Below are 23,934 nucleotides of genomic sequence, written 5' to 3' on the forward strand. Positions count from 1 at the left end.
ATAGCCTAGGATTTGACTGCATCTGTTTTGGGTATTATTACTGTAAAGAAAAGACACATTTTTATAGGGTTGAATTCTGCAGTGCCTCACAGGAGGCAGGCCACTGAATAAAGATGATACTCATTTTTTTGCAGTAAAGTGAGATGCACAGATTGAGTAGAGGGCAGAGCTTCTGTTTTCTGCGAGTGCCGTCACATTGTTAGTCCTCTGAATACATTTTTGCTCTCGTGTCGAAGGCCTTAGACATCGAGAGTAACTTCCTGGACAAATTTTGCTTTAAAGCAGCTAAATCTTTTAACCATCTCTTTGTTGGGGAAAAGGAGAGAAATATTTTTTAAAGATAGTAGTCAAGGTTTAGAGCAGAATATTGCAGCCTTTGAGTAGAATTCAAAATGACATGCCCCTCATTCCTTACTGCCAGGCATGTAAAGGTTTATCTCTGGCTGTTCAGCTGCCCTAATCTTGTTTGCTTCCCCGTTTAGTTTTGTAATCTCTGCAAAAAACAAACAAACAAAAAAAAAACTCGATTTTGGTTCACTTTGAAGTTAGATGTTTATGCATTTATTTAAATACAGCTGGGGTTTTTTTTAAGTGAAAAATCTGATATCACAATCCCCAGTGTTTTATCAAAAAGAAGGAAAGAAAGGGAAATAAATAGCCACCTATGGCAAGTCCAGTCTTGGGAATAGAAATTGAAATCGAATACTATGACTTCATGGTTGATTCTTATATAGATCTGACTATACCACAAGGTCCCCTCAAAAAATAATATATATCTATTAAATACACATATAAGTATATATTTAATATATAAGTATATAAAATACAAATACACACACACACACACACACACACACACACACACACACACACACACACACACACACACTACCTGGGCAGCCCAGCCTAAAATGTGGGTGTTGTTCCCTGCCCATGGATGAAAATGTAATTCCCCTATATTTATTCAGATAGAGTGGAGAGTGGTCATGTATTCTGTTCGGGGCTAGTTACATTTGGTATGCCAATTAAACAGGAAAGCAGAGTTATCAAGTAGGCAGTGGGATATAGGAGTCTGGGCTTCAGGGGAGAAGCCCATGTTGGAGACAGTGGTTGAGTCATTTGCTTATAGACGTATTTGGTGCCATGACACAGATGAGGTCACTGAATGTGAGTGTTTGGGAATTTAGCGTAGGGAGAGGGGACAGAACAGGTGATTGAGGGACTGTGGCCCTCCAGGGAGGAGAAGCAGGGGAACGTGGTCTGTTGTGAACCACATAAACCCAGTGTTTCAAGGAGGGAACGTGCAATTCTTCTAAAGAGCGCTGCAAGTTTTTTAAAACGGAGTAATGCTGAATTTGGACACACCGAGTTCTTTCATGATCTCGCGGAGAGTCCTCTCAGCAGGGTGGGGTGGAGGGCAGCCCCAGCTGGAAGAAGTTAAGGAAAGAGGTGAGGTGAGGAAGACATAAGGAATAGGAACTACTGTTTAAGAAGCTCAGCTGTAAAAGGAGGAGAAATGGAGCAGTAGCTGGAAGGCATGGAGAATCAAAGGAGAGATTTTTTTAAGACGGGAGATACTAGAGCACATTGTACGCTGACGGGGGAGAGGTTGTGCCGCCGATGACAGGGGAGCATCACAGCAGTGACCCTGGAGGAAGCAGGTGTACGAGCACAAGAGCTGGCCTGTGCCCAGAGCAGAGAAATTTATCCCTTGTCACCAGAGAGGAAGGAGGCTGAGAGGGTAAGATGGCACAAAGATGAAATCCTGTCGACTTGTTTAAAAACTAGGTACGTATAAAAAAGAATAAAAGGAAATATCAAAATGTCAACAGTGGTTATATTGGGGATGCAGTTACAGGTGACATTTTTTTCTTATACCTTTTGGTATTTTTCAATTTTTTTTAAAAAACAAAGTATACATTTTATACTTATAAAAAATTAATGTAGTAAATGTAATTATACACTCTCTATGACCCTTCATGCTATCATTCCTTGAAAAGTCAGACTGTGTGAAACTCCTCAGCCATGTTTTTGTTTGTTTGTTTTTCTGATTTTGTTTTTGTTTTTGGCCGCACCACGTGGCTTGCGGGAATCTTCGTTCCCCGACCAGAGATTGAACCCGTGCCCCCTGCGGTGGAAGCGTGGAGTCTTAACCACTGGACCGCCAGGGAAGTCCCAGCCATGTTTGTTCTTAACCAGATTGTTTTGCTGTACTGATGTTTGTCTTACAGATACTTACAGTGGCACTAATAACTCTACACATTGAAGGAACTAGGCAGCAAGATTCTACTTACAGAAACTGTCTCTTCCCTGCTCTCTTACTTGTCTCTGAGCTAAGGGTGAGGAGAAGAAAGATGTCAGGTACTCTTGGCAGATGGAGGATCAAATACTCTTGCAAACACCGGTGTCAGTTTCATTTCACCATCTAAAACCAGGTCACTCTAAAATAATAACACACACAGAAAAAAAAATAAAATAAATAAAATAATAGCACAGAGGAGTCACATTCACAGCAGAAGCAGACAAGATTTCTCAGTGGGAACATTTTTCTTCAGCCGCCAGATAACTATATGTGAAAGAGGAAGGGCTCTGTGAATGAAAAGAACAATCAAAAGTGTAGCTGAGCTGGGTGACGATGGCATCTGTCACTCCAGTCATCGCCAGAGCTGATCTGCTCATCTGGCTGACCTGGCTGGTGTGTGCTCCTTCCCCAGCATCATTTCAAAACTGCACGATTGGCCAAAGGGGTCAAACTGCAGATCAATAAAAACTAGCCTTCCAGGGCACACCAGGGAGAGCCTGTATGCCCATTGGTATTACCAGTTGTGACTTTGTTAGTGGAATTTAAAGATGGATAAGGAAACTAAAAGAAAACCATTGATTATATTTCTGTTTAACAAAGGATTTCTGTACTACCCCAGTGGCTCCTGAATCACCTTAGAAGATGGAGCTTGATATTTACCAGAGAATATTTAACCAAAGTAAAAGCAAATAAAGCTGTTGGTTTACAGCAGTACAACTGAATAGTAAGGATAAAAGTTTAACAGGGAGCAGCAAGAGTTGTTTCCTTTTTCAGTGTGTAGAACTGAAATACAAGTGAAGCTGTACTAACCACCCCTGAGGTATTTGTGACCTTTGACAACACAGAAAGAAAATATTTGTAGTCTGAAACTGTGTCTCTCCAGTATTTTGGAGTAAATGAAAAATATAATCTGGTTAACAAGCTGTACTTTTCACAAGAGAACAAAAATCTTATTGGAAGGATTCTGACTTTGTCTTCTCCAAGTCTCGCAGAAATTAAATATTTAATAAAGTAACATTGGAAATTAATTCTGTAAAATGAAGGCAAAATGAAAATGTAAAAAGTATCTTGAAAGATAGGGTAGCGATTAAGATTGGACAGTTTCCTTTGACAAATAATTATTTATTCATTTATTCATCCTGCACATATTTATTGAGTACCTACTATGTGCCAGCTACTGTTTTAGGTGCTTAGGCTACATTAATGACCAAAAGAGACATGTATCAATAAGAAGATGTAAAATATTTTCACAATTGATGATTCTTTTTATTTTCATTCACAGAATACACCTTAAAAAATAGTTTTTCTTAATCATTCATTACAACCTTAATAGCTTTTAAAGTGTTTAACTCGTGAAAAAAAGCTTTTATAAACTAATTTATGCACCTGAATTAACTCTGCATGATTTGTGTAATTTCAAAACCCTCGTGAAGAAATACAGCTCTGTCCATTAATCCGGTATTTGAAGCAATAACCAGTGCTGCATGCTGGATTTTAACATATTCTCCTTCAAAAATGGATCTGTCCAGACATATCTGTCCTAGCTGAAATGATCTTTTCTGTTTATAATTTACTGTTAACTCTTCCATCAGAATGTGTGTTCCATGTGAGCAGGGACTTTATCTGTTGTCTTCATAGCTTTATCCCAACTCCTAACAGTGCCTGAAACATATTAGATGCTCCAGAAATTTAAGTATTTGTTGAATGAATGAATGCAGTAGTGGATGTTGAAACGTACAATTTAAGGCTCTACCTAGTGTGTGTGTGTGTGTGTGTGTGTGTGTGTGTGTATTTAGGGTGGGAGAAGTCTAATGAATCAGAGCAGGAATGGAGATATCATATTAATAACTGGGTTCATTGAGTTTCTGTGAACACATCACAAACTTGTTTACCTCACTTTTCACAATTCTTAAGATTAAAGGGAATTGGACTATTTTATTTAACTGCTTTTCTCACTCTTAACACCCTATGATCTTATATGTGGTCAATTGTGTAGTTTTTAAAATATTAAGTATTCTTGATGCAACTAATCGTGCCACTTGAGGGAGTATAAATGTGAGTCCTTCACTCATGCTACTTTGTCATGACAGCTGTAACTGTCTTTTTTTTTTTTTTTTGGCTCCATTGTCTCTATTATGTTTAAGACCCAACCAAGTGACAGCAATGCTGACAGTGCTTTCTAGAGCAGTCTGTTGTGATGGCTGTGTCCAGTAGTCATTGGTGATACAGAAATACAGATACGGGAGAAATGTAAATAGGCAGTCCTCATGGCCAGGGGACTTCTCCAGTTAAACTGACCTCGTGGAGAGCAGCGCCGAACTCTGAAGCAGCGGGAGATGGGAGGGGAGTGTGCTGGCACCGACACGTGCCTGACACCATGTGCCTTTTCACCACGTTCCTCCAGCACCCGACTGAGCACCAGCTCTGTTACCTGTAAAATCAGCCTGAGCACTGCAGTGACACAGGGAGGAGAAACAAAGAAAGGAAGAGTTGTTTGCTGATATGGTGCCCATTTCCTGCTGAGATACTACCATCAGGGTATACATAGGACTTAATAATAAATACAATGAAGTCCTTCAAAATCAGCGAAGCTCATGAATCCTCCGTCAGCAAGACCTGGGCCCACATTTTCTCACTCCCTGCTCAGTGTATTGCTGAGTTCAGTGTCATGTGTTTACAGTTCATGCTTGAGGAGGGTAGAGGGGTCACCTCTGGGACAAAAAGAGAGTGAAGACAACAAAATGTGAAATAAATAGAAATCAAATATATAATTCAGTATAAATATTAAATATAAAATATAAGGTAAATGAGGATTAAACCTTTGATCATAAAGGCAATAATAATAATTTATTAACCATAGCAGGCCCTGAATGAATCACTTTACATGTATTATTTCATTTAATCTCAGAACATCTCACAACATTTATCTGTTGTCTTCATAGCTTTATCCCAACTCCTAACAGTGCCTGAAATATATTAGATGCTCCAGAAATTTAAGTATTTGTTGAATGAATGAATGCAGTAGTGGATGTTGAAACGTACAGTTTAAGGCTCTACCTAGTGTGTGTGTGTGTGTGTGTGTGTGTGTGTGTGTGTGTGTGAAATAGCCATTATTATTTCCATTTTATTTCTGAAGAAGCAGAATAAGTTCCTTGCTCAAGGCCACATGGCTAGTCAGTGGTAGGGCCACAGCTGGAATAATAGTAGCAATTATATGTAAGGCATTTCCATATGCCCATTTTAAATGAGAGTTTGACAAGAAATAATCCATTTTGCTTATCCTCACAAAATCTTTTGTTATTTGATCTGAGCATTCAGATTCTAGAGCCCAGCCTCTTAACTGCAACGTTGGTGTCAATAATTCCATGATCTAAACAAAGGAAGGGATTTGTATAGCTTCAGAAATAACTTTCGATCTTCTGTATAACCACCTCAGAATTCAGTTCAATGTAGAATAATTTATCAGTCAACCCCTGTTCCTCACTGGCTTTATGGCCACTATTGCTGCCTGCTTGGCCACTCCCCATATACCTTAGCCCCTCTACTCTTTAACTGGAGAGGAATCTAAAAAAGGAGCTATGCTCTAGAATAGGGCCAAAGCATCTTCTCAGGTCCCCTGATGAAGTCTTTATGAATGGTAAAACCTAGTTTTTCAGAGTCATGGAAAAGGACTTTTTTCTCTTCAGAATGAAGCAGACAGCCATACACTACAATAGTATACCTATCAGTACACAAACTTCGGTTGACAGAGAATTCCAGGGTTGGAAGAAGCAACAGAGATTATATGATTCAGCTTTTTAAATATTGTTAGTCTAGGTAAGATTATTAGCATCCAGCATTTTTTGGTGATAACATGTCTCTTTTAGGAAATGGTGATAGTGATAAATTTATCTTTCCAAATTAAAAGAGACGAGCCTAAAACTTGTGTGTTCAATACAAGATTGCTATCTTAGTATCTCATGGTATCTCATATTCAGTGTTCTCTGAGTTTCAAGAGTTCTTGATATATTAGACATATTAATTCTTTGTCCATCATACATATTGCAAATATTTTTCCCATTTTCTCTTTTACTTGTGTCTTATTATACTCATATTAAAATTGTATTGTCAAATCTCTTCCATTTTTAAATTCTCCTTTCTATCTTTTCATACTTACAGATTCCATCTGTATCCCATTACTACACAGTTGTTCTTTTGCATCTTCTCCTAGAACTTTTATGATGACATTTTAAATCTATGTTTGTTAATCCATCTGGAATTAATTTTTACATAAAGTACATGATTCCCAAAATTTTAACCAGCTGTTCCAGCACAATTTCTTGAATTTTTTTCTTTCTCTGCTAATTTGAAATGCCACATTTATCATCTAATATGTTCTTAGAATAGATGACCCTGAATTGCATTCACTACTTGAAGTTTAACTTTTCTTGGCTTTCTTTACCTAGTGATAATGTTTATTTCTACAATATAGTAAAATGATTTTTTTTTCTTTACTAAAACGTGCTACTCCACCGTATTGTTTCCACACTCTGCCCTTTGATTAAAATATTCCGTTGGCTTCCCGTAGTGCCTGGAGTCCAGCCTCACCACGGACCACTGTCCCTCCTGCTGTTTCAGCTGCCGGGCTCGTGCCTGAGTCCAGGCTCCTTGTCACCATCCACTCCTTGTCATTCTCCAGGAACAGTCTTTAGATGCCAAGTGGACCCATAAAAACAGATGGAAAATTCAGGGCTTCACTTAAATTAAATACATAATTGGATATCTTTCTCTGTTTTCTTAAAAATCGTATGTCATATGAGTTTCTTTGGAAATAAGGGGATACGAAAGATGATTCTTGTCGAGTTCAGCAAATGTGGAGACCAACTATGGGCAAATCCTGTGCCAGAAATTGTGGGAGATATGCATTCACTCATTCATTCAACTAATATTTATTGAGGACCTACTGTGTTCTCAATCATCTTGTTCCATGGACACAATGGGAAACTAAAGACACATAGTCTTGTGTATGTTGAAGCTTGTATTGTAGTAAGGGATTCAAATATTAGCTAAATTATCTACACAAGTGCATAATTATACATTTTTGTAAATGCTATAAAAATTATTATGGAAACATCTAAGAATTGCAAGTAGGAGTAAAGCACTGTTCATGTTATTAGATACAAGTCCTTAATCAGATATATTATTTGTAAATGTTTTCTGCCAGCCTGTGACTTCACTTTTTATTCTCTTAAGTGTCTTTTTTTTAATAGTTTTTTTTTTTTTACTTTATAAATTTATTTATTTATTTATTTATGGCTGTGTTGGGTCTTCATTGCTGTGCGTGGGCTTTCTCTAGTTGCGGTGAGGGGGGCTACTCTTCGTTGTGGTGCACGGCCTTCTCACTGCGGTGGCTTCTCTTGTTGCAGAGCTGGGGCACTAGGCACGTGGGCTTCAGTAATTGTGGCACGTGTGCTCAGTAGTTGTGGCTCACGAACTGTAGAGCACAGGCTCAGTAGTTGTGGTGCACGCACTTAGTTGCTCCGCGGCATGTGGAATCTTCCCGGACCAGGGCTCAAACCTGTGTTCCCTGCATTGGCAGGCGGATTCTCAACCACCGCGCCAGCAGGGAAGTCCCAACAGTGTCTTTCACAGAACAGAAGTTTTTCTTTTTTTAAAAAAAATTATTTTTGGCTGCATTGGGTCTTCATTGCTGTGCGCAGGCTTTCTCTAGTTGTGCTGAGCGGGGGCTAATCTTTGTTGGCAGTGCGCGGGCTTCTCATTACGGTGTCTTCTCTTGCTGCGGAGCATGGGCTCTAAGCGCACGGGCTTCAGTAGTTGTGGTGCGCGGGCTCTAGAGCACAGGCTCAGTAGTTGTGGCGCACGGGCTTAGTTGCTCCACGGCATGTGGGATCTTCCCGGACCAGGGCTTGAACCCATGTCCCCTGCATTGGCAGGCGGATTCTTAACCACTGCGCCACCAGGGAAGCCTAGGAGTTTTTCATTTTAATGAAGTCTACCTTATCACTTTTTTCTTTCATGGATGATGTTTTGGGTATTGTGTCCATACACTCATTTCTACACCCAAGGTTATCTAGCTTTTTTCTCCTATATTTTCGTCTAGAAGTTTTATAGTTTTGTATTTTACATTTTGACCTGTGACTTATCTATTTATTTATTTTAACATCTTCATTGGAGTATAATTGCTTTACAATGGTGTGTTAGTTTCTGCTTTATAACAAAGTGAATCAGTTATACATATACATATGTCCCCATAGCTCTTCTCTCTTGCGTCTCCCTCCCTCCCACCCTCCCTATCCCACCCCTCTAGGTGGTCACAAAGCATCGAGCTGATCTCCCTGTGCTATGCGTCTGCTTCCCACTAGCTCTTTTACATTTGGTAGTGTATATATGCTATGACTTATTTTAACTTAATTTTTGTGAAAATTTTGTAAGTTTAGTGTCTAGCTTCTTTTTTTTTTTTTTTTTTCCTGCATGTGGATGTCCAACCATTCCAGCACCATCCTGAGGAACTTTACAGTCTAGTAAAGGGAGTAAGACCTGTACACAAGTGATTGGCTGAAATGACTTAACTAAGATGTTTGTCCAGAAAGATGTACAGAATTATGCTGAGGGTTTAAAACAGGTGGCATTTGAGGTAGACTGTGAAAAGTTTCATCACACAGATGGGACTGAGGAGGAAATTAAAAGACAAAGGACAAATCTTACTTATTTTTAAAATCTCACTCTGAGTGCAGATATCAGAGGCAAAGGTGGCAGCGGGGAGGCTGCTGTGGTGTGAGATGAACTGTAGTGGAGGTAATGGTGGTGAGAAAGGTTTGGTTCTGGATTGGATTTGATGAAAGAGCTGAGGGGATTTGTACATGGGTTGCAGGAGGGGTATGAGACAAAGTCAGGAGCCAGGGGTCAGGCTGACAAGCAGACGAATGGGTCACCATGGGCTGAGATGAGGGTCGTGGGCAGGAGCAGGTTTGGGACATATTAAGTCAGCCACCTTCACAGCCAAGTGAAGCATCGAGTGAGCAGCTGGGTGCTTAGGTCTGGAGACGAGCAGAGCTGTCAGTGCACGAGTGGTATTTAAAGTGATGAAATCAGGAAGTACATGTTGATAGACAAGAAAATAGCTCTAAGGACCGAAGCTTGGGAGGCTCAAAAATGTGACAGTAGGAAGATGAGGAGGGACCAGAAAAAGATACTGAGATGGAGATGCCAGTGAGGTAAGGAAGAGAATCAAGAGAAGGACATAAGACACCAAGACAAACGTGTTCAAGAAGAGTTTGTCAAGTGCTGCCAGTAGGTTAAGTAAAATGAGGACTTAGAACGGACCGTGGGACTCAGCAATGTGAAGAAGGTCACTGTTGTCCTTAATAGAAACTGTTTCCGTGGAGTGTGATGACAGCCTGACTGACATGGGTTTTCTTAGTGGGTGGAGTGCAATTGAAGAAGTTAAGTATAGATCATTCTTTTGAGGATTTTTGCTATAAAGCAAGGAAATGGAACGGTAGATGGAGGAAACAAACTCAAGGACAGGTGGTTTGTTTGTTTCTTTTGGGGAAGATGTTATAACAGTCGAGTGGGAGAAATGAGTGATACAGGAGAGAAAGAGGACCCAGCAGGAGTGATATCCTTGAGTAAGTGAGAGGAATCCAGTGCACAAAACGGGATTGGCCATAGGTAGAGGGGGGACCATTATCAACAGTGACTTAATTCTCTAAGCAATGAGAAACCATTACAGTTTGGTGGGTAAGTGGTATGATTCTTACCATACTTTGTAATCTGTGTATTCCTTCCCCTTTCACTAATGGACAGATTCAAATGCATAACAGTCTGCCCCAAAATAAACACTGAAAATGCAGTTATGCTCAAAATAGAGTGGATTTCATGTCCAGAAAAGTTGAAACAAACCCTTGTGTTTACCTCAGCAACTTCTCCAGACCTCATGTCAGATCAAGATCTTTACGCTGTTATTGAAATTGCTGAAATGTTTCACTTTGAAAGTAAACTTCCTAGTACCTGAAATCAATTTTCTGCATACATTTTACCTTTTAAAAGTCCCCAGTGTGGCTTATTTTGTATTCCTCTTAAATTCTGCTGAATAATAATTTTTCAAATTATCATTCCTTGACTACCAGTGGGCTAACACTACCTCAGACAAAACTGGAAATCTAACGAGTGAAAATCGCTCCAACTCACCACTTTGTAACAGATTAAGTCACACATTGGAATTTAGAGGAACCTTTAAAGAATATTATATATAAGGTAGTTCTTGATGGAAATAATGAGCTCTTTTGATCATCCATGAAGTAAGTTTAATGTGTTGCATTTTCCCAGTGAAGAGGAGAAGACAGATCAAATGCATGAGGCTGTTTTCTGGTAAATTGTTATCATTGAATTTAGCAAATCAGCTTCACAGATGTTTTTCAGTTTCTTAGTATCTAAATTTGACTTTTACTATGATTAGTAATAAGTTCTCAAATCAGAAAGGGTTTTCTTTTTTATTGCTCCTCAGGCATGAACGTCTTTACACCAAGAAAAGTAACTTCAGCAGATCTTTAATTTCCAGCCTCAAGGATGTAAATGATTTAGCAACCCTAGAAGTTTTGGATGAGGTAAGAAACTCAGCTTAATTAAACTTAAACATTCTGTCTATTTAAAAAAATTGATAGAAGAGGTTTGAGCAGGAGGCTCTTTGAATAGCATCTGTAGGTTTCATGCTTTCTTCATCTCTTAGCTTCCTGATCATCCCTCCTGTCTTCAGTTTTACTGTGTGTAACTCACGTTTGCAGATCTCTCCAGCCTGGTGTCAACTTTTTCTTCTTTTTTATATTCGAATTACAAAAGTGCTAGTTCCCACAAGCTTGAGTTGCTTAGGTCCAAGACCCCTTCTTCACCTCAATTCTCCCCAGGAGTCTCAAAGGGGTGATTTGCTTCCTACATCACCATCTCAGTGGCAGGACCTAAAGCCTCGAAGATACCTTGAGAGCCTGTCTGTTACCATGGTCAGTGGACCCCTCGTGGGATCACAGAGCCCACCTTTTCGGGAAATGAATTCTGCTTGAAACTTCTTATCCCAGTGACCTCAGAAATATTTCAGACATCTCATGAAGGTACCAGTCCAGGCCAGTAAATTATAGTCTCATCCTCTTTTTCCTCATCACCTTTTATTTCAGATAATCACATCATTAGAGAAATAACAAGGCTCCTTTTCAGTAAAAGGTTGGGATCACTACCCTGCCTGATCCACAGGCTTTCCTTTTTTTAATACTTCTGATACATTCCTGAGCATTTTGCTTAAAAATGTAGCAAATCAGGAGGCATATTCTGAACCGAAGTAGTCATTTGGTAAATTTGGGGTTGCGTAAACAACTCAAGTACTTCCTCAGAATAATCTTTCTTGAGAACATCAAACATCTTATAATCAAATAGTGTTTGTAAGCCAGGGATTGCCAATACCTTTATGAATCTTTGTGTATCAGATTTTCCAATGATGTGAAATCCTAAGCTTGTGGATTATAAAGAAGGCTTTACTAATCATATTGCTGACCTACGTATTAAACACTGGATTTGTTTGTTTCTATTGTCCGTGTTTTATCTTTTTGTCTCTTTTTTGACCCAAGATCTTTTGTGTCATATACTATAAATGATGAAGTCTGGCACTGTTAAAATTGATTCCATGTATTCATATGATTTATCAATTGTGGAAGTTACTTTTCTGTACTTTTTACTCTGCCTCAAAGCCAAACATTTAAGCAAGGGAACTAAGACATTCCACAGAGCCATTGAATAACCTTCATTTGGAATAAAATCATGTTCACTATATCTTCTCTTCCCTTTTCTAGTGTTCTTTCTCTTTACTTCAACTGCTGCATTTACTTCCTTGAAAGCATTGTGTGTATATATAATCCCTGTAGCATATAATATATTCTGTGGAAAACACAGGTAACAATGACATCCCTCTACAGCTCTCGAAAGAAAAGAAAATACCCATCAAGGGGAAGGATAGTTGCTGACCGGAGGTTACACTTCTTACTCTCAATAGATCTATTTCTTTCTGATCCTTCCTCCAGATTCCAAATGTTTTATTTCTTATCATTTACTTTTAAAATGATAATTGACCATCAATCATTTTTAACAAAAAGAGATTACTTTTATTTCGTTATAGAATACAGTCTCAGAGCAACTTGAGAAGTGTTACTCCAGAGATCAGATTTACTTCTATGTGGGAGACATACTCATTGCTCTTAACCCTTTTCAGAGTCTGGGTCTTTATTCCGCAGAGGTATGTGGTATGGCTTGTACACATTTTCTTACTTTGTACAAAAATTTATACTCTTCAGGTATTTAAATTAATTTCATTTCATTTTATCTAATCCTTTGAATAAACAGTTAAATAATTATTGTTAAAACGTAGAGATAGGAACAAACAGAAGATGAATCGATCTGGATGCAGTTTGTGGTCTTTGTGTGAGATATGTTAATTACTTCTTGTCATTGGTAATTGGTAACTGGTCCACACTACATATCATATCAATAAACAGATGCCTAAAAAGTATAGACTTCATGTCTACCTCTGAACCAAATATAGGAGAGTCAAAAGTAAAATTACATTGTATATGTAGGTACTATATACTTAATGGCTGTAAAACTCATCATTATGAGTTTAAAAATTCCTTCTGGTTAAATTTTTAATATCAGACAATGTGTTGTATGAATATAAGCACATAATTATCCATTATTCACCCCTAATGTTTAAATATAGAATAGTGTTCTGGAGTTAAGCTAGGCTGTTTTTCATTTTCAATTAGATCCATACTCTTCTAGCTATTTGTGTACTCTAGAATATTATGTTGTATCATAATAGTATATTACTCTAGAATAATACTGTGCTTAATATAACTTTTTGTGTGAAAAGTATGTAATTCTCTCAGTCTCTCCCACTTTAAGATTTACAAGAATAATGGCATATTTAGGAACCTTGACCAAGTTTTAGAAGACTGGGCTTTAGCACAAATTCTGCTGTCAATTAACTATGTGATCTTGGACAAAGCAAATGAGAAAGTGTATGTTAAATGATATGAAAGGAAAAAAGTAGTGATCGTATGTCATACATTATTATATCCAAGGAATAGTCAACAAAATGATACCTGATTGTCTGATTTATAAAGTATCTGCTTATTTAAGGAAATCATAGTATTTTGAAACTTTAAGTTCTGCTTTGGAAGTGGTATGCACTTCCAAAAGAGTCTTCTTTTAAATACCATTGCCAAAGTGATGTCATATTATGTCATATCATTTTTCCCTGTTGTCTTATGTCAAACTTCTATTTTACATAATTGTCCATGATTTGTGCATGTATGTGTGTATGTGATACGGATGTGATGTTTTGGTGGTATGAAGCTGTATTTTGATTCTTTTGCTTTAAAAATTAGCACTCTATCTGTAAATAAGTAGGGTTTAAACAAAAACAAAAGCCCTACAACACATGTTCTTTTTAACCTTTAGCATTCCAAACTGTATATTGGAGCAAAGAGAACTGCCAATCCTCCTCACATTTTTGCCATGGCTGACTTAGGATACCAGTCTATGGTAACATATAATTCAGATCAGGTAAGGAGAGTCTCACATTTTTAGAAATTCTCCTCTTAGTTTCTTGTGTGTCAGCTGAATTTTGTGAGGATAAAGTCTTCTTACAGTTTCCTTTTCTCACCGTGCAGTGCATTGTTATTTCTGGGGAAAGTGGTGCTGGAAAGACTGAAAGTGCTCATCTCTTAGTTCAGCAGCTGACAGTGCTTGGAAAGGTATAATTTAATTTTTCTCTGTCCTAACAGAAATATTTGTTATACTTCAGAATTTAATTTAGCTGATTAGGTTAATATTTACGAATTTCCACATTTAATAATGCACAGAAATTATAGCACACTTGTTGTCCTTTGTGAGGTTAAAATATAACAGTATAAAGAGCATATGTTTTGTTTTAAGCAAATTCTAACTTTTCTCACTCTTAGTAGGCAAGGCTTTATAGAGGTGATTTTCTCTCTTTTTTGCCCTAATGTATTCTCTGAATGCTTTCCTTACTTCTTCTTCCTTTGTTACCAGCAAGATAAAGGGGAGTCAATATACAAAAATTAATTATATTTATATATTATATACATACTAACAATGATCAGTTTAAACTTAAATGTATTATTTATATTAGCACCATAAAACATGAACTATTGAAATCTAGATCTTACAAAATATGTACAAGATTTGTATGCTGAAAAAATAGAAAAAGTTGATAAAAGAAATCAAAGAAGACCTGAATAATAGGAGAGATATGACATGTTCATGGATTAAAAGACTCAATATTATTAAGATGTCAATTCCCCACAGATTGATCTGTAGATTCAATGTAGTTTACAGTAAAAATCCCAGCAGGATTTTACTTTTTTTTTTAGAAATTGACAAACTGAATCAAAAATGTATATGGAAAGGCAAAGGAACTATAATAATCAGTTTTGAAAAAGAACAAAATTGGAGGATTAATAAATGCTACCTGATTTCAGACTCACTGTAAAAGCTGTGATAGTCAAAACAGTGTGTTATTAAAGAAAAGGTGGTATACAGATCAATGGAATAGAATAAAGAATCTGCACATATATGATTTATTGATTTTCAGCAAAGGTGCAAGGTCAATTAATGATAGTCTTTTAACAAATGGTGCTGGAATATGCGCGTACAAAAGGATTGAACCTTACTCTAGACCGCACATGCTATAAAAAATTAACTTCAAATGGATCATAGACCTAAAGATTAAACCAAAAGCTATAAAATTTCTAGAAGAAAATTAAGTCAGTTAACTTTGTTTTTTGTCATTTTGGGTCAGGCAAAGAGCTGTTAGATGCAACATAAAAAGCATAATCCATAAAGGGAAAAGTTTGATTTCACCAAAATTAAGAACATTCTGTTCTCTGAATGATACTGTTAAGAAAATGAAAAGACAAGCTACAGACTCAGAGACACTCTAATAAAAGACTTGTATCCAGAAGATATATTTTTAAAAACTCTTAAAATTCCATAATAAGAAATCAAATAACGATTTAAAAATGAACAAAAAAATTGACTAGCCATTTCATCAAAGATGATATGTAAATGGCAAAAACAGCAAATGAAAATATGGTGTTCAACAACAGTAGTCATTAGGGAAATGCAAATTAAAACCACAGTGAGACACCATTACATAGCCATTAAAATGGCTAAATTTTTTTTTTTAACCTGACAATGCTAAGTGCTGCCAAGAACATAGAGGAACTGAATGAAACTCGTGTATTGCTGATGAGAATGCAAAATGGTACAGCCACTTTGGAAAACGGCTCAGGAGTTTCTTAGAAAGTCTAACCATACTTATCATACAACCCAGCAATCCTACTCCTAGGTATTTGTTCAAATGAAATGAAAACCCATGTTCATACAAAAAAGCTACAGACAAATAATTTATAGGAGCTTTGTTCATCATCTCCAGGGAGTGGAAACAACAGAACTAGGAAATGAATAAACAAACTATGGTACATCCATGCCATGGACTATTACTCAGCAATAAAAAAGAATGAACACTGATACAAGCAATGAAGCTCACTGGATGAGATTTGGATAAATCTCAAATGCTTTAGGCTAAGTCAGAGAAGCAGATTAAGAAGACTACATGTATGGTTCACTTGCTGTGTCATTCTTGCAGATTTAAAACCGTAGGCACAAAAACAAATCAGGGATTTTCGGCAGCTGAGAGCGGAGGGAAGGGTTGCAAAGAGTAATGAGACAATTTGGGGGGTGATGGGATTGTTCTGTATGTGGACTATAGTGGGAGATTTATGGTCACATATGTTTGTAAAAACTTTCAGAACTATATAAAGGGTGAATCTCTATGTAATTTTACCTTAATTTTTAAAAATGGGATGTTGAGGATAGAGACTTGGTTTGATTTTCCAAGTAGAGTCCTTGAAATAAGATAAATCAAGAATAATGTGTTCTCATTAGGCTAATGGCTAAAAAAGAAAAATCATTGTGTACAACTTATCCCTGCGAAAATGTTTATAGTGATTTGCATAGTTAGAAGTAGAGTCATCTTAAAATTTTTGCCGTCACAGTGATTATAGGAATCTTGTGCTACAAAGCACTGTGGGTACAAGGCCAGACCCAACCACTGTATATATAAAAGGGTGCCTCATGGTGTCAAAACAGCTGCTTAATTGAGTCTAATTCATTGTCAAAAGAATTTCATGTTCCTGTTAAAAATCAATTGACTGGTTATATGTTTTCCATCATGGGTGTGGGTATGGAATAGTAATATACTAGTAACCAGGCCTGTGACCCCTCAGAACTGGAAGAGCCAGTAGAGGCCAGGAAGGGGGGCCTACCTCAGGGCTGTCATCTCAATCCCTTCCCCATCCCCTTGCCCATCCACTTCCCTCTCCTTCTGGGATAAGCATCACTCTACAGGCTTTTAAGTTCACTGAAATAAACGTCATTTTGGAGAGAGTTGGGATGGTGTGTGGCACAGCATACTCTCCTGGCGTGGAAGAGTTGAACACCTGAATAAATTTACTCAGGGGCCTTCCGCACGGGCCTTTGCTATTCTTTCTTGATTTGTGAAGTCGATAGAGGCTCTTGTCAATAACGGATTAACTTGTACGAATGTTGTTTTGTGGATGTCAGCACATCTAACGTTTATTTAATATCTTTATCTTGTGCTAGATCTAAAAATGTGACTTGATATTAATTTGAGATGGTGATATAAAAACAAAAGAATTCTACCCTTATCGGGACTGAGTGTGTCTTTTAGTTATTTCCTTGATAAAGATTTAGCAGATGCAAAAATGGTATGTTTGGTGGATGGAATTTACCTTTGTAATACACAGTCTTCAAAACCTTACGTAGCAGGGCACTGCTACCTAATACAGGTGGTTGATGTTTTCTCACCTTTTTCATGAGTGCAAGGCCAGCCCCAAACAACGTTTAAAAAGAGTCAATTATCCCAATTCTTGCTCCTCTCTTTTCTCTCCCGTTATTGCCTCTTTTAGAGGATATCCAAAATCCTTATATGCCCCCAAAACCTCACTGTGAATGCCCCCTCGGCCCCCCCAAATTCTAATGTAGCCTATGTTCCAGAAATACCTGCTGCTCCCCCTTACATAAACATTTCCGTACCTTTAACACAGCTGACTTCAGCAAGGTATTACACTGAAAATAATCCACTTGATCCATTTCTACTAAGATGTGAATGACTGATACCTCCTTAAACCTCTAAGAGGGGAGATGCCTTCTAAAAGAGGTTGGTTGTTAACCCAAATAAATTTTCTGGTGGAATTTCAGTTTAATAAAGTGGTAAAGAAAAAAAAACCAACATGATGCTTGTTTTGGGGAAGGAAAATGTGAGATGGTGTAGGAGAAAATGGAGGGCCAGCCACGTAGGCCCGCTGGCCTGGACCAGGGATCCACATCTCCCTTCCACACAGCCGAGCTGTTCTTGATTTTCACAATTATTCCCTCTCCTCTACTTCTGAGTTCACACGTTATCTTTACTCCTCTAGTTGCAGGTTTGACAGCTTCCATGGAAGCAAGGGAAGTTGGTCCACAGCTTTGGGGATCTTGTGGATGGGGACCCATATAGGTAGAGGAGGAATAACAAAGTTTGAGATGTACCTCAGTATGTGTAGACTGCTTATAAATTGTGTTTGTAAATCAGGAACTTAACAGAACTATATTTGAATAGAAAAAGTGTAAAGGATCTCTTCGCCCCTCTAAGAAAGGAAGTGAGTGAATGTACCAGCAGGAGGGGAAAAATATACTAGGTTGTAACTTCTGGCAGCAAACCAAGAAGATGCACTTGTATGTTTACATCTACATAAAGTGCTTATCAGAGAAGAGACATTCCATTCTATACAAAATTAATTTTTTACATTTTTTTAATATCTTGACATTTTCTCTAGGCTAATAACAAAACCCTGCAAGAGAAGATTTTACAAGTGAATAATTTGGTGGAAGCCTTTGGCAATGCCTGCACTATTATAAATGACAATTCCAGCCGATTTGGAAAATACTTAGAAATGAAATTTACCCCTTCTGGGGCTGTCGTGGGAGCACAGATTTCTGAATACCTTCTGGAGAAATCCCGAGTTATCCACCAAGCCATGTAAGTTCATGTCACATATTTCCTATTTTCTGGGAAACGTAAGCAAAGATGATGCTTTTGTTTTAATAATAAAATGTCTTACTCATTTAACAAAATTTCAACAGAATTTTATTGATCGTCTACTATGTGTGAGGCATTTACTGTTGGAAGCAGAGATGCCTCAGCACTGTCTTACTCTCTCATATGTTACATCCAGTAAAGGAGTCAATAAATAGCCTAAAGTTTATGAAAACAGATAGAAAGCCTAAGCCCATCATAGAGGTACTAACAGGATAACTTAGAGTAATTTCTGAAGTAGGAGAGAATATACTTCTCTACACAAAACAAGTATGAAATTTAATTAGAAATAACAGTCATTTTTTTTCTTTTAAGTGCTGGTATATATAAATAGATCTTTGTATTAATTCTATGCTTCCCAATGTTTATACACAAGGGACCAAAAAAACAAACAAAAAAAGGATTCAGGAAGGGGCTTTACTGTAGTGTTCTTTTTCCTGCCTGCTGATAAGCCACCAACACCATATTCTGGAAAGTTTAGTTTGAGTGAGTTCTTTTAGGTTGAGTGAGTTCCTTTTAGGTCGAGTGAGTTCCTCAGTTTGTAGCTGAATGACAAAACTTTTCTCCTGTCCTCATGATTCCAAAACATCTTTGTTTGTTGTTCTTATGAAAAAACTAATCACAACATGGAATTTGTACCCTGGTCTTTATATTATTTTTTAAAAGTTGTGGCAATTTAGAGTCTTCCAGTTTTCTTATGTTGGTTTTATGCCAAACATATCTACATTATTGTAGTTATGTGTTGTATGTTAAATTCTCAGGAACATAAGCTTCCTTTATGTACAAGTACATTAGTATTTAATTATAAGTGCCTTCAAATTTGCTGTCATTCAGTTTATGATAAATTGTGAATATAAGTTGCTTGGAGCCGACCTCTGAGCTCAGCCTTCAGTGTAGAAAATTATCCTTTGGTCTTCAGTTCCAAAAATGTCAGGCATGATTTTTAGGCAAATGTGGCTTTGAATTGTGGCTCCCTGACATGTAGTCCACCTTGGGTAAGATATTTAAACCTTAAAGACCCTTATAGGATCTTGTTTCTGCAACCTACTGTGTGTTAGAATTTGAAATGCTTAACCTCTCTGCACCTCAGTTTTTCATCTTTAAAAAGGAGTTAGCAGGGCTTCCCTGGTGGCGCAGTGGTTGAGAGTCAGCCTACCGATGCAGGGGACGCGGGTTCGTGCCCCGGTCCGGGAAGATCCCACATGCCGCAGAGCGGCTGGGCCCGTGAGCCATGGCCGCTGAGCCTGCGCATCCGGAGCCTGTGCTCTGCAACGGGAGAGGCCACAACAGTGAAGCCCGCGTACCGCAAAAAAAAAAAAAAAAGGAGTTAGTAGTGGTACCTACCTATTCAGATCATGCCTGCAAAGTATTTAGTGCAATGAAGAGCACATAGAAAGGACCCCATGCAGTTTAAGCCCTTAGTAGCAGTAGTAGTGTTGATAGTTGTGTGAAGATTAGAAATAATATCTCGCGCAGTACATGGGACACTGACAATGTCAGTAAATAGCAGCTCCTGTTATCAGGGTGTGCTGGGGCCCAGAACTTAGTGGGCATGTATGTTAGTGCCTTTGCCACCCATACCTGGAGGAACCTCCAGGTCTTACGCAAGTGTGGAGACTTTTTTTTTTTTTTACATCTTTATTGGAGTATAATTGCTTTACAATGGTGTGTTAGTTTCTGCTTTATAACAAAGTGAATCAGTTATACATATACATATGTTCCCATATCTCTTCCCTCTTGTGTCTCCCTCCCTCCCACCCTCCCTATCCCACCCCTCTAGGTGGTCACAAAGCACCGAGCTGATCTCCCTGTGCTATGCGGCTGCTTCCCACTAGCTATCTATTTTACGTTTGGTAGTGTATATATGTCCATGCCACTCTCTCACTTTGTCACAGCTTACCCTTCCCCCTCCCCAAATCCTCAAGTCCATTCTCTAGTAGGTCTGTGTCTTTATTCCTGTCTTACCCCTAGGTTCTTCATGACCTTTTTTTTTTTTTTCTTAGATTCCATGTATATGTGTTAGCATACGGTATTTGTTTTTCTCTTTCTGACTTACTTCACTCTGTATGACAGACTCTGGGTCCATCCACCTCATTACAAATAGCTCAATTTCATTTCTTTTTATGGCTGAGTAATATTCCATTGTGTATATGTGCCACATCTTCTTTATCCATTCATCCAATGGTGGACACTTAGGTTGTTTCCATCTCCGGGCTATTGTAAATAGAGCTGCAATGAACATTTTGGTACATGACTCTTTTTGAATTATGGTTTTCTCAAGGTATATGCCCAGTAGTGGGATTTCTGGGTCATATGGTAGTTCTACTTGTAGTTTTTTAAGGAACCTCCATACTGTTCTCCATAGTGGCTGTACCAATTCACATTCCCACCAGCAGTGCAAGAGTGTTCCCTTTTCTCCACACCCTCTCCAGCATTTATTGTTTCTAGATTTTTTGATGATGGCCATTCTGACTGGTGTGAGATGATATCTCATTGTAGTTTTGATTTGCATTTTTCTAATGATTAATGATGTTGAGCATTCTTTCATGTGTTTGTTGGCAGTCTGTACATCTTCTTTGGAGAAATGTCTGTTTAGGTCTTCTGCCCATTTTTGGATTGGGTTGTTTGTTTTTTTGTTATTGAGCTGCATGAGCTGCTTGTAAATTTTGGAGATTAATCCTTTGTCAGTTGCTTCATTTGCAAATATTTTCTCCCATTCTGAGGGTTGTCTTTTGGTCTTGTTTATGGTTTCCTTGGCTGTGCAAAAGCTTTGGAGTTTCATTAGGTCCCATTTGTTTATTTTTGTTTTTATTTCCATTTCTCTAGGAGGTGGGTCGAAAAGGATCTTGCTGTGATTTATGTCATAAAGTGTTCTGCCTATGTTTTCCTCTAAGAGTTTGATAGTTTCTGGCCTTACATTTAGGTCTTTAATCCATTTTGAGCTTATTTTTGTGTATGGTGTTAGGGAGTGATCTAATCTCATACTTTTACATGTACATGTACAAAACCATGGTGCTGGTTTTCCCAGCACCACTTATTGAAGAGGCTGTCCTTTCTCCACTGTACATTCCTATCTCCTTTATCAAAGATAAGGTGACCATATGTGCGTGGGTTTATCTCTGCGCTTTCTATCCTGTTCCATAGATCTGTATTTCTGTTTTTGTGCCAGTACCATACTGTCTTGATTACTGTAGCTTTGTAGTATAGTCTGACGTCAGGGAGCCTGCTTCCTCCAGCTCCATTTTTCGTTCTCAAGATTGCTTTGGCTATTCGGGGTCTTTTGTGTTTCCATACAAATTGTGAAATTTTTTGTTCTAGTTCTGTGAAAAACGCCAGTGGTAGTTTGATAGGGATTGCATTGAATCTGTAGATTGCTTTGGGTAGTAGAGTCATTTTCACAATGTTGATTCTTCCAAGTGTGGAGACTTAACTGGTTCTCAGAACAATCTGTCCTGCTCTCATAACTGTGTAAGACTCTGTCCTTCAGGTCTTTGGGGAATGTCCACCTAAGACACTGAATTATTGGGATTTAGATGGGCCCACAGTGTTGCACAGTGTCAAGGGCACCATCGCAGCAGGTTGCCTGGAGTTGTGTGCTGCAGTGCCATCCATGTAGAGTATGATGTGAGCAGTACCCTCAGCAGCTACACAGTGAGGCTCTGGATTTGTAACCATACAGATAATCTCATTCATGCTTATTCAACTATTGCACCATATAGTCCAGGAAATAGCACAATTAGGATCGTATTTTAGGCATACTATTAAGAAAGTAAGCTTATTTTCAGCTGGCCTAAAGGATTATAGTTTTACAACATTGTTTATTGGGGAAAAGTATTCCAATTTAATATCAGGTTGAAATATATCTCAGTAATAATTCAAGTACATCTGCCTTATAATTCTTCCATTTTTCCAGGTTTTTTTACATCTGTTTTTTTTACTTTACTTAATTTGAATTGCATTGTTAAAATCTAGAGAAGCTTTTTTAATGATCTTTAAAAATGAAAATATCAGTGATGTAATAGAAGAATTCTTAGTAGGCCCCTTTTAAAATGATAAATATAAGTGTACCCTATCATTCAGGAACTGGAAGGAAAGAACCAGTTCAGAGGGTTTAACTGAGAGGACTGTTTACAGAGGTAGAGGGTGTTGAAGAACCAAGAATAAACGGTGAGATGCCCACAGATGAACAGCGTTGACAAATCATTCCTACACCTGGATCTGAAGGGCAGAAGGAGGGACCACACTGCAGAGCCTGGTGAGAAGTAGGGCTGTGGAGGACTGCTGCCTGTCGGGAGCTGCTGCCTAAAGGAATATGGTCGTCCCTTTGTGTCTGCGAGGAATTGCTTCCAGAGCCCTCTGCCGTATCCGCGGATGCCGAGTCAGCCCTCTGTGTCCGTAGGTTCCACATCCACAGATCCGGTTGGTTGAATCCGTGGATGCAGAACCCGTGGTTGTTGAGGGACAACTGTACAGCTACTGGGAGAAAGAGAGCAAGTGAGGGGAGGAAAACCTCGACCTCTTCTCCCTCCTTCCAGCCTCCTGCCTGTGCTCCCTGTTGGCTGAACCCAGCTGGAAGCCAGAGAGCAAGGGAGCCCGGGAACGCCAGTCTGTAGAGGTTAGATTTGGGGGTCACAGAACAAGCCAAAGAAGAATGAAGAATGGATCTGAGGTGGCAGAGAAGAATCAGAGTAGACAATTTTTTAAAAGAACGTACCCTTTCTTTGAATGGAATAAATTCTTTTCCTCTCTTTTTTTGCCTCTACTCATGTCATCCTACCCCCATCTCTGACCACATTTAGTTTTATACTGATGGTATTTCTCATGTTGCTGCTGTCGTATAAGTTGTGACTTAAAGCCTTTCCTAAATGTAGATGATTTTAAAGAGGAAATTTTAAAGAGGCTACTCACTTCCAAGAAGAAAATGAGCATACAAAAGTCAATGCTAGAAAATGCTCATAAATATAAATGATTTGCTGTTTCACTGCAGTTTTCTCCAGTTACTGCAATTTAGTTCAGCAGGCATTGCTTGCGTGTCTCTCACATGCCCAGCACTTTCCCAGATGCTGCAGGAGACATCAACCAAATGGCAGATGTGTGCTCTCTGCTGTGGAGAAAGAGAAAATATTATTTATGGATCAGTTCCTCTGTGTCAGGCACTGTGCTGGGCATTTTACCTCCATAATCTCTCTTAATTCCTTCAGCAATATGACAGGGGTTATTGCCTATTTTCTGCAGGAGGAAACAGACCAAGAAAATTATAATAAGTTGCCTAATGTCAAAAAGCTAATAAGTGACTGAATTGGGGTTTGAAGCCATGTCTCTCTGACTCCAGAGCCCACCATTCATTCATTCATCCACCCACGTGGCTAATACTTACTGAGTACCTACTAAGTGCCAGGAGCTGTTCTAG

The 23,934-nt window shown here is 38.4% G+C and overlaps 1 protein-coding gene across 1 annotated transcript in view; it reads left to right on the plus strand.

Annotated features, from left to right (window-relative positions):
- The window catches only part of MYO3A (myosin IIIA), a 170,787-nt gene that overhangs the window by 56,696 nt on the left and 90,157 nt on the right, over positions 1-23,934 (plus strand). Inside the window, exons 9-13 of the mRNA XM_065871798.1 lie at positions 10,809-10,908; positions 12,462-12,578; positions 13,802-13,906; positions 14,014-14,097; positions 18,265-18,467. Of these exons, the coding sequence (XP_065727870.1) occupies positions 10,809-10,908; positions 12,462-12,578; positions 13,802-13,906; positions 14,014-14,097; positions 18,265-18,467 (609 nt within the window). The remainder of the gene's footprint in view (positions 1-10,808; positions 10,909-12,461; positions 12,579-13,801; positions 13,907-14,013; positions 14,098-18,264; positions 18,468-23,934) is intronic.

This window comes from Phocoena phocoena, chromosome 2, assembly GCF_963924675.1.
Source record: "Phocoena phocoena chromosome 2, mPhoPho1.1, whole genome shotgun sequence".
In the NCBI taxonomy this organism is placed as follows: Eukaryota; Metazoa; Chordata; class Mammalia; order Artiodactyla; family Phocoenidae; genus Phocoena; species Phocoena phocoena.